The 12126-nt window shown below is 34.7% G+C and overlaps 1 protein-coding gene across 1 annotated transcript in view; it reads left to right on the top strand.

Annotated features, from left to right (window-relative positions):
* The first annotated feature begins 8871 nt into the window (after positions 1–8871).
* The window catches only part of LOC115710257 (COBRA-like protein 4), a 33166-nt gene continuing 29911 nt past the window's right edge, over positions 8872–12126 (top strand). Inside the window, exon 1 of the mRNA XM_061112785.1 lies at positions 8872–9013. Within this exon, the coding sequence (XP_060968768.1) occupies positions 8872–9013 (142 nt within the window). The remainder of the gene's footprint in view (positions 9014–12126) is intronic.

Raw genomic sequence — 12126 nt, 5'->3', positions numbered from 1 at the left:
CTCCAGAGTGTATTCGGCCACATACATTTTCCCCTGAGTAAGCTTCACAAAGTCCTCCATGTGTGAAGTTCTCACAGCAATATTGTAGAACTTTTCTTCAAACAGATTTTTAAATTCTTCCCAGGTCATTACACTAAGATCCCGGGTCTGACCCACGATATCCCACCAGACGCGGGCATGGTCTTGCCATGAAGGCTGCACAGTTTACTCTCTCTATTCCCGTCACCCCCATATTATCGAGGATACGAGTAATAGTGCTCATCCACTGCTCGGCCTTTATTATGTCAATACCTCCCAGAAAAGTCAGAGGTTGCATCTTCAAAAAATCGCTCAAACACAAAATCTCGATGAGACATTACAAACCCCTGATTACCCACCATTGGCACAGGTGCTGGTGGTAACACTTGATCAACAGGGGTAGCCGGTGCCGGTTGCCTTAATCGTTGCAACTCTTCTTCTTCACGAAGTATGATACCTCGCATTTCTTGAAACATCTACTGCCAATCAGTAGGAGGATTAGCATTGCCAACCCCCACATTGTCCCTCAGATTCTGCGGAGGTGGAGGCAGTGTCGGTGGATCAGTTTGGGCAACCCCAGGCTCTACTTGCTCACACTATGGTCTAGATGATTCCAGAGGGTCCATCACTAGTACCCCTGTAATCAACAACCCCAGCGAGTTAAGCACCAATACCACACTTACGCATTTATTGCCTTAAACCCTAACTCAACTATTAACTCTATATAGATAAACACTTAATCAAATAGCATTTAAAGCATGGCATCACATAGCACATAAATATTCTAGATGCTTGCATACAACCTAAAACAGAAAGCGGTAAACAGATGATCACATAAACAGTAAAGTATTTACTCTCAATACTTACTGCACCATAGTCGAGCTTGTCTCTAACAATGAATGCACATGTTCAGCCAGTCCACAGGAAGTTTAAGAACCTTGGCGCTCTGATCCCAAATTGTAACGCCCTAAATAATTAAGCGTGCTACCCAAAATACTTAAGAAACCCTAATCCCCTAAATGGGATTACTAATAAAATTAGCGCGAAAATTAAATTTTAATAACATTTGGAATGAAAATAAACTTGTAATACTTTAAACTTTATAATCTAAAAGTTATAAAAGTCGAGATCCCAAAAATATTTACAAAACATTATTACAGGTCTTTTTTCCGTTAGCCGACCTAAGCGGTAAAATAGAGTCTCAAAAATACATCACTGGTAGACCCGAACCCGCCTTGGAAGATAGTATAACATATCAATAATATGCTCATCATCCTATATAAATAATAATTCCATTCAAATCTGCCTGTGTGACACAGACCTACATGTTGCGCTCACATGCCTATTTATGTCTACATGGTGTACACCTACGTGGTGCGCTGACATGTCTATTTATGTCTATGTGGCGTAGACCCACGTGTTGCTCTCACACATCCATTTACAATAAGGCCTTAGAACAGTTCATCTCAGTTATGGTTACCTAGTCCAACCTGATTATGCCTTGAACGCATAACCCTTAAGTCTCAATATATTTAACATGACATGGCAATTACACAACATATATCACTAGGGTAATAACCCTAGACTATTAACCGCTCATGTTAGGGTAATAACCTGTTTCATGTAGCTTGGCAAGGAAACTTTGAGGCATAGGTACAAGATCCTTTACATGTAAGACCCTAATCCCGGTTACTATTACTCACATATATCATTTTCACTATAAGCGCCACCGCGCATAACTCTACGTACTAACTACTGTATTACCTGTTGTCCTACGATAACAGAGATTCGAAATCCCTGGGTGCTCTTGATCAGGTACCGGTAATCCTAGTCACACAATCCGGGATGCTCACAAATAGGGTCAACCCATGATTTAACATTTATAAAATATTCACATGGCATTTAAAATTTAGATAATCACATAGAGCTCAAAACAAGCTTTCCAACGGTCTAAAGAACTCCCAAATCGAAGTTCAGAATAAAAAGTAATGCATTTTCAAAGTTCACACACGAATCTGCTAAAAAACTCGAGGGTCGGCCGCGGCATGCAAAAGCCATGCCGCGACACCTGGGACCAACTCCCAAGTCCAGAAAGAAGGCACGTCGCGGCTTACTAAAAACCATGTCGCGGCACCTGGGTTCAAAACCCAGAAACCAACAAGCATTTCTTCGAATTTCAGCAACAAATCACATCCAAATCACCCCAATTAGCATCCAAACTCTCAAAACATATCCACAAATTATCAAGCTCAAAGATAGGGCATTAAAATACATAAAACATGCATCGAAACCCACAATATACCCTGAAAATTTGGATTACACTATCAACGCAAATCATGCTTTAATCAACAAGAACTTAAGCTCTGAAACTAGAACTTCAAAACCATTCAACCCAATAATTTTTCAGCACCCAACACCTTAAATACACATGAACTCAAGCTAGAAAAACATCTCAAAACCTCATCCAAAGCTCAATCAAAACTCATATCAATCATATAATTAAAGATTTATACAAAAACATGCTCAAATCCTAAAAGGAACACCAACATGCAACCAAGAACATTCAAAGCTTAAAAGAACATTCTTTTAAATTCAACCTCAGCTACAAATTCAAAATGAAAGAATGGTAAGAAGAGCTATCTCAAATCCAACCCACAATCAAGCTTTAATTCTTCAAAAGCAAGCTTAAACACAAGTAAATCTCATGCAATTTCCTTTAATTCAATTGTTGAAATGAATGAGGGTTTGAGAGGGAGAGAGGGTTCGGGTTTGGGGGTGAAACAACCAGAAAAATTCCATTTAATTCTCAAAATTCCTTTTTCTTTTATTAAATATAAACTAAGGGTCGAATGACCAAATTGCCCCTAGGGCCAAATAACTCTTCCAAACTCAAACAAGGGCATTTAGGTCATTCACACACAATTCCAAACTCAATTAATTTCAGATTATTCACCAATATTTAAAATGCAAAATAATTCAATTCAAATTGCATTTCGAGTTCGGGCCCAAAATACCCGGGTGTGATTATACCGCGCCAACCTGTCAGAACACACCTGAAAAAAGACAATACATGCATACTAAATAATAATATAGTCCCATAAGCACGTTAATAAATAAATTTCATTATTTTACCCTTCTCGAGTCAAAACTACTAAAATGCCCTTGGCTCACCAACGGGGTCTTAATATGTAATAAATCATATAAATTTATATATATTAAATAATATAATAATATAATTCTTCAATTATTCATAATTATCTAATTAGGATTTTGCTAATCCATTTCATAAATCTAGGGTATTACAATAGGGAAAGTAGCGTACAGGTTGGCTATGCCCCCAACGCTAGCAACTGTACATGATGTGTTTCACGTTTTGATGCTTCAAAAGTATGTCTTAGACCCATCCCATATTCTGAGTTATGAAGCATTGGAACTTTAACCAGACCTATCATACGAGGAACAACAAGTGCAAGTACTGGATAGAAGAGAAAAAGTCTTGAGAAACAAGAAAATTGCATTGATAAAGGTATTATGGAGAAACATTAAAGTAGAAGAGGCAACTTGGGAACTCGAGACAGATATGCCGCAAAAATATCCGAAGTTGTTCAAGTAAATTTCGAGACACAATTTCTATAAGGAGGGGATAATTGTTATACCCAAAGATTAAGAATCGGATTAGCAAACCCTAACTAGTTAAATATGTATGTACTATGGAATTATATTATTATATAATTTATTATATGTGAATCAAATTGAGAAATGACATGATAAGACCCCGTTGGTGAGCCATGGGCATTTTCGTAATTTCCACCCGAAAGGGGTAAAACTATAAATTGAATTTAATTGCGTGCTTGTAGACTATACTACTATATAGTATACTTGTTGTGTCCTTTTGCAGGTATTTCGACAAGTCAGCGCGGTATAGTTACAATCAGGTATTTCAGGCTGAACTGGGTTTGGGGCCGAAATACATTTTTGGGATTTTATATTGGCATTTTATGGTTGGGTGAATAGCCTAAAATTTATTTGAGAATGTATGTGATGAAAATAACATTTTTTCCCTTGAAGTTATGTATGTGTTATATTAAGGCCCTAGGGGCATTTTGGTCTTTTGGACCCTTTAATTCTTTTTCAACAAAAGGGAGTTTGGCTGATTATTTGAGATATTTTTCTGGTTCTATACAACTCAAAACCGATTCTCTCTCTCTCTCTCTCTCTCTCTCTCTCTCTCTCTCTCTCTCTCTCTCTCTCTCTCTCTCTCTCTCTCTCTCTCTCTCTCTCTCTCTCTCTCTCTCTCTCTCTTTACTCATCTCTTCACTTTGTTGATTCTTGACAAAATTGGTCTTGGTTCAGCTTGAATTAGTGGGGATCTTCGGTGCTTGAGTTATTGAAGATCTTGAGGTAGTTATCATCACTTATTTGTTCTTAATTTGCTGTTGAGATTTGGATGTTTAAAGCATGTTTAGGTTGCTTTAAGTTTTTGAGTTGCATAATTATAGAAATTGAGTTAGTTTTGATGCTGTATGCAAGATTGTGTTGTTAATTCATGGATATTGCCTTTAGAGATGTTTTTGATGTATTATTTGAGATGTGGCTTTGAGTTGAAATCTAAATTTTGGTTGTGGTTATTGCTTTGTGCTAGCTGAAAGTATGGTTGTTGTGAGCAAGCTTGAGTTCATGGAACTCAAGCTTGGAGCTTTAATGGAACTTTGTAATTTTGATTTGTTTAGGTTATCGTTACTTGGGTTATGTTCTATTGATGATATTAGACCTATTTGAGTTGTTGTTATTGATTAATTGTGTAGTTGAGCAAGTTTGATTTCAAGAACTCAAAGCTTGCTCAACAATGGCACTTTTTAATTCTTGGTATAATTATTGTATTTAAGCTGTGAAATACGTTTAATATGTTATATGATGATGCTCTGGAAAGTTTGGTGGTGATTAAGAAAGATTTGAGTAGGTTATGGTGGCTTAAAAATTAAAATTTTTCGTGTTGTTTCTGCCCAGACAACTAGAATTCTGGTTGGTTCAGGGCTGTTCCAACCATAATTTTGGTTGGACTGTATTGGAGAAGACCGAATTTTGTTTTGACCATAACTTTTGATTTGGGACTCAATTTTGATGTTCTTTATATCTTTAGAAAGATCGTTTTGAGCTCTATATGGTAATCTGTAAATGTAATGCTAATTATGTGATTATTGGAAGTGAATTTTGGGATGAACCCTATTTGTGAAATCTTGGGAACGTGTGACTAGGACTACCGACGCTTACTCAGGAACACCTATGGATTTGGAATCTTCACATTTGCGGGACATCAGGTAAGACAATATTTGCACGTAGAGATATGTGTGGTGGCACTTATGTTGAATATTATATTTGTGATTAAATAGAAATTGGGATTAAGGTTATTACCCTAAAGTGAGCGGTTTAATGGCCTAAGGTTCTTACCCTAGTAATTGTTAAAGTTGAAATGCTACGCCATGCTATATATAATTGAAATTAAGAATTATGCGTTCAAGGCATAATTTGGTTGGACTCGGTAATTAGAACCGAGATAAACTGCTCTAAGGCCTTATTGTATTTTGACGTGTGAGCATAACACGTGGGTCTATGACACATACATATAAATAGGCATGTGAGCGTAACACGCAGGTCCATGCTAAATAGACAATAAGTGTAATGGCATGATGATAATGTATGTGAAATTTATAATTATGATTATTGATATATATACTATCTTGTTGGGCATGGCTCACGGGTGCTCTACTATGCAGGAAAGGGTAAATCTGTCACTGATCAGCCATGAGTACGAGGGCTTGGTGATGCTTGTACATGTTCATGCCATACTAGTGTTGGAATTATTTTACCAGGATTTTAGATCTACTCACAAGTATGTTGATTAACATCCTAAATATGAACTTCTAAAACGATTATAAGTAAACACATATAAAGTATGAGAAACCTTACATTGGGTGCAACAGAATAATATGTCTCCTTCCACTCATATCTCTAACCCTTGTATCCTTTCTGTCGCAGAGTATTATCAAGATCTGAGCCCGAATATCCTTCTTTGTTGCATCTGGATTCTTCACGATCTTCCACACTATGATTGAGGTACTACTTGATGTGTGTGGGCACTACTCTATCACTTAGGGATTTCGAAACAATCAAAGAAGAAGAAGAAAGAGAGGAGGCGGCTAGGTATAGAGAGATGGCTCAGGATTTTCTCTGAAAGGAATGAGATGCATTGTGTTACTTTCCTGAAGCCATTACTTTCTATTTATAGAATACCACATAGGGTTAGGGTTGAATTACTTGGCATCAAAGTAATGAAAATATTAAATGATAAACCCTATGCATGTGGCCGGCCATGGCTTGTGGATATGGGCCTCACTTTTGCAATTTTGCTGTTTTATCATTTCTGTATCCCATTTTCTCAAAAATGCCAATTTTCAAATTCAACCATTTAAATGTAAATTTTAACTATTTAATAACTATAATTAATTATTAAATAATATTGTCATTTATTATATTTATTCATTAGACTAACCAAAGTCTCTTAATTAACAAATATACCCGATAAACTCTTTCTTTACAGTTTCATCCTTAATAAGTGAGAAATTCACAAATAGACATAGTCTAACTTGAGAATTATAATTGATTAATCAAAACCAATTAAATGAGTCTTACAAGTAGTATTGTCTCAACTAGTGTGGGGACCATGAGCCTATATATTCGAGCTTCCAATAAGCAGATCAACAATTTACCTCTTAAATTCACTGACTTATTAATTCTTCGTTGAATCCACGCATAGAACTTAGAATTGCACTCTCAGCTATATAGAACGCTCTACATGTTCCACCATATAGACACGCTATTAATTATCTATTGTTATAATCCTAATTTGATCAATGATCCTCTATATAGATGATCTACATTGTAAAGGGATTAAATTACCGTAACACCCTACAATGTATTTTTTCCTTAAAACACTTAACCCCATATAAATGATATTTCAGCTAAGTGAAATGAGTACTCCACCATTCATTTTCGTTTGGTTAAGCTCGATGGAAATCATCCTTTACTTTCTATTCGCCAAATAGAAGCTACTGATTCCATATTTATGTTAGCGCTCCCACTCAATTACACTACCGTGTTCCCGAAATGTACGTATCACCCTGACCCAAAAGTAGGCTTAACTAACAAATCAAAGAACACGAATAACACTCTTGAGATTGAATCTAATCATATCAGGATTAAGATCATTTGATCTAGGATCAACTAGGTGATATTGAATTGAATAGATATAACGGGAAGTTTAATAAATCTATGTCAAAGTTCAATATCGGTCCATTCCGATGCATACTCCATGCACCCAACCAAAGCTTTACTTTAACCAATGCTCTGGAAAGAACATAGCATTTCTCCAAATGCAAGTATACTCTGTTGTAGATTGGCATATCAGTAAAACCCCAGTGATGATAAATCTAGGAATCTTTAATCACATTGTCATGTTTACTTTCCACTGTGCTGACAACACAATAAACAGGATCAAGTATGTGAAAAGTGTTTGGATGAATTTATAAATCAAATAGACAAATAATTGATAAGGTTAACCAAAACATACACAAATGAATGAAAAATACTTCTGTTTCTTTATTGCTATTGAATAATCCGGATTACTTTGAAATGGAGTTTTATTTAAGGCATAAAACCCAACAACTAGACCAAGCGGTTTGGGGTCTACTAGTGACGTATTTTGTAATCATGATTTTATCGCTTAGGTCGGCACGTAAAATAAACTTGTAATATTTTGTAAAAATATTGATGGGATCCTGAAGCATGTATTTTCTGATTGATTGTAAAGTTAAAAATTATTACAAGTTTAATTTTCATCCTATTGTAAATAAAGTTTAAATCTTTCTCGAGCTTACGTTTCTAGTAATCCCAGTTTAGGGGATTAGGGTTTCGTAATCTGTTATTGTGATGTGCCTAATTGTTAAGGCGTTACGCTTATAATATTTCGTAAACTTCTTAAAGTATGGATGAAGAGGCAAGATCGCACCTTGCTCATTATGGGGACCAGACCATGCACAGATCCTCTCCCTGGGGTTAGTGGCAAGTTGCCTAGATGTAGGCAGAAAAGCTTCAACTTTACTGAGGAGACCCTTGTCATAAAGGTTCCTCAGCCTCTTGTAAGTGAGGGTGGATGGAGGTGAAACCCAATGATGATCTTTTTTCTCCCTAGTCCTCATGGGACAGGCCTCTTCATACTCCACCTCGACGTAGTCTTGGTATAGAACCAAGACATTTCCAGACTTCAAGATGAGTTCTCTAGCCTCATTGTACCCATCAAACGAAAGAATTTAAGGAGCCTCGTCCTCTTCCTCTTCTGCTACTTCTTCTTCTACACCATCAAGAAAAGTAGCTACAAAAAATTGTGGGTCCTTAGCTTGTTCTACACCGACCATCGCAAAATGCCAGGCAAAGTGTGGGTCCTTAGCTGAGACCTTTCTGTATGTTTTTTTTTTTATTTTTTTTCCATCACCTTATGCTTGAATAGGGTGTTTGGTTTAGTGGTATGATTTGAAACGGGGACAAAAATTTCCACTAGTGTAGATTTTTTCTTCGAAGGCTTTGGAAGGCCTTCTTGCAGCGTGTCTAGGACATTTGCTTAGACGTTGTATGTCCACCTAACAAGAAGGTAACGCCTCTAGCCTGTGTTCAGTTTTCAAATGAACCGACTGTATCCTTCTCCACTAATTTGGCCAGGGTAATGATGATATTGTACCACAGGCTTTGGGGACTCCAAAGGGTCACTTGTAACCTCCCACTCATCGATGCTCAGTATCGATGAATTATCACTCGATGAAGATGAAGCTAGATAGACTCTGGGCTGGTTCTTGTAAAGAAGATGAAGTAAATCATTACCTATCTGATGGTTACCTCCCCGGTAATCGCCAAGGTTCCTCTACGAAAGAGGGAACAAAAAGAGGTAAGAACTGGACAGCGCTATGATTTTATTTTGCAATAACAAAATATGTCTGATACGCTGACCAGACATATCCAAAAAAAAAATGATGAAATTTCATTCCAAAAATGAAAACCCATATCGAAGGTTTAAAGAAAGACAATAAACCTGAAAAATTCCCAAAAACTATAAACAAGTAATTTTGAACAGTTCCTAGCAAAAATATGGGAAACCGATGGAAAATTAAGAATCTAAAAGCCATAAGCCTGTGTCTAAGTCAAGAATTGAAAGCCTTAGTTTCTCCTAATCTCAGTCGTTGAAGAACAGCCTCAAAAACCCAAATTTCAAAGAAGCAATTAAAAAATTATCCATCTATTTAAAGAAAATAAAAAAAAAAAAAACAAGAAGAAAGAGGACTTACTCATGTTTAGAAGCTCTTGAATGCACTTGGACAACTTCTGTAAGTCAAGCTCCAAGCAAGAATTCTTCGAAGATTTTAGAAAAAAAAAAAGTGTTTTTGTGCTCTGGTTTTCCTTAAGAATAAAAATGTCTAAAAGAGTGTAAAAGAATTTTAACCCCGTTTATAGGTGGTTAGCAGTGCGATTTGGTAATTTAAAATTTAAATTTTGGGTTTTCTCCCATAAAAGTGTAATCATCACATATTGTGTTCAATCACTACAAGAAAGGAGACCTTTTATCCCACTTTTTATCCTCAACAAAAATAAAAAGTGAGATAAAGGATATGTTACAACTTTTTATCCCACCTTTAGATTTGACATCTCAAAGATAGTATATAATATTTTTTTAGACAAGGGCCTTGTTTGGCTGAACATTAAAAAAATTCATAGTAAAAAATGAGTTCAAGATTGAATTTTTATTTACCGACCAAACAAGCTCCAAATGACTTATGTATATCAAGTGCCTTGTTTGGCTAGTAAGTTAAAAATCTATTTTTCTCCCTTAAAGTAGGATAAAACAATAGCAAGTGCCAAACGGGTTTTAGTTAAACCCTTTTTATCCCAATTTTTTGCTAAAAACCGGGATAAAAGGGTTTAATCCAAAATCCTTTAGTTCACTTTTGACAGACCTTTTATCCCAGTTTTTTGGTTAAGAACTGGGATAAAAAGCTTTAGGTAAATAAAGCCCCTTAGTCTTAGATCATAACACGCTACCATCAGACCTTTCAACCCTAGCTTCCTCTCAGTCTCGGGTGCAATTTTTTTTGCCTTGGTTGTACAATTACTCTTTTTTTTCAAGTAGGAAGGAGAAGACCCATCTCCTTCAGCATCACTAAAGGAAGAAGAAACATATTTTTAGGTACAATAACTCCATCTTTTTTAATTTCAATGATTTTTTTATCAAAAAATATTATTTTGCTTCCATTTTTACATTGGAATGTTAAATATATCAATAAAAATTATTTCTTTCATATTTTTAGGAAGAAAAAAAAGTGGGTTTGTGAGTGGGTATGATTGAGTCTGAAAATTTAAGAAAATTGTAAGGTGATTGTTGTTTTTGTTGTGCTATGAGTATTAATGTTGTTGCATTTTAATCTTAAAATTGGTATGATAATAAATATTTGTTTGTTTGTTTTTTTTTTAATAAAGTACATTGAATATTGTTTTTCTTTTAATTTTTTTTTGTTACTTTTTATTTATTTTTAATTTAATATTATTGTTGAATTCAGATATTTTGTTCTAATCACATATATGTATTTTTTTTGAGTAATTTCTTTTATTTAAATTCGAATGTTAAATTTATTTTACACCTAGAATTCGAATATGTTACAATATTATTTTTTTTTAAAAAAAAATAGAATGTTGTAGTTAGTTTGACTTAGAATTTGTGTAGTACATTTAAACTCTTTAAAATTGTACTAAATAATGTGTAGGTAAAATAGAGACTAAAATATATTTTAAAAAACTTTTTTATTTAAAAGAGTGATTAGTTTTCAATTGCTCTAATATATTGATATTGACAAAGTCTTAGTAACTATATTCTACTAATTATGTAAATAATTTTATTTGTGCTTGTTTATACTTAATTGTAGATATATTAAGTGACTTTGGTTTTGAAATGCTTTCTTTATTTGGTTTGATTATTAATGAGTGTAAATTGTTGCTTGCAGAACTAAGAAATATTTCTTTTCATTTTGTTAAGCGTTCAGCAAACGTGGTGGCTCATGCTTTTGCTCGAGCTTCTAGTTTATATCCAGAATGTACTTTCAGTATGGGGAATATCCCAACTGAACTGCTATCATGTTTGGTAGCAGAGTTTGACGTTTAATAAAGGTTATGAATATTCATTCAAAAAAAAGTGACTTTGGTTTTGATTTCTAAGAGCTTCAAGAATATTATTTTAAGTAGATTTTTATTTGATAAATAATATTATTTTAAGTAGTTACCGTTGGGTTTTGTGTCCTAAATAAAACCCATTTCAATATAATCAGATTTACTTATTAATAAAGATCAGAAATAACATTTTATGTTGCATGGTTCACATGATTTATTTCATGATTATATATATAATGTATGAATTCCATTTAAGTCCAGAACATATGAATTTGTTAATGATTATAGTGTTGTCAGCACAGTGGAATATAATCTTAATTATATGTTCGAAAGTTTATTCCCTGATTTGTCAGAACACTGGACTTAGACTGACATGGTATAATCACCGATAGGTATTTTTACACCTTGGAAAAGTGTTATGTCCTCTCCAGGACATTGGCAAAGTTTAGTATCGGATGTATGGAGTATACATCGGAAGCGACCGATATTGAACTTTGATTAGATATATTAAAATTTACCGTAATATCTATTCAATTCAATATCACCTGTTGATCCTAGATCAAATGATCTTAATCCTGATATGATTAGGTTCAATCTCAAGAGTGTTATTCACGTTCTTTGATTTGTTAGTTAAGCCTACTTATGGGTCAGGGTGATACGTACATTTTGGGAACACGGTAGTGCAATTGAGTGGGAGCGCTAACATAAATATGGAATCTATAGCTTCTATCTGGGGAATAGAAAGTAAAGGATGATTTCCTTCGAGCTTAACCAAACGAAAATAAATGGTGGAGTACTCATTTTACTTAGCTGAAATATAATTTATAAAGGGTTAAGTGTTTTAAG

This window comes from Cannabis sativa, chromosome 3 (genome assembly GCF_029168945.1).
Source record: "Cannabis sativa cultivar Pink pepper isolate KNU-18-1 chromosome 3, ASM2916894v1, whole genome shotgun sequence".
Taxonomy (NCBI): domain Eukaryota; kingdom Viridiplantae; phylum Streptophyta; class Magnoliopsida; order Rosales; family Cannabaceae; genus Cannabis; species Cannabis sativa.
Note: the sequence above shows the minus strand (reverse complement) of the source record. Positions and strands in the feature narration are given on the sequence as shown.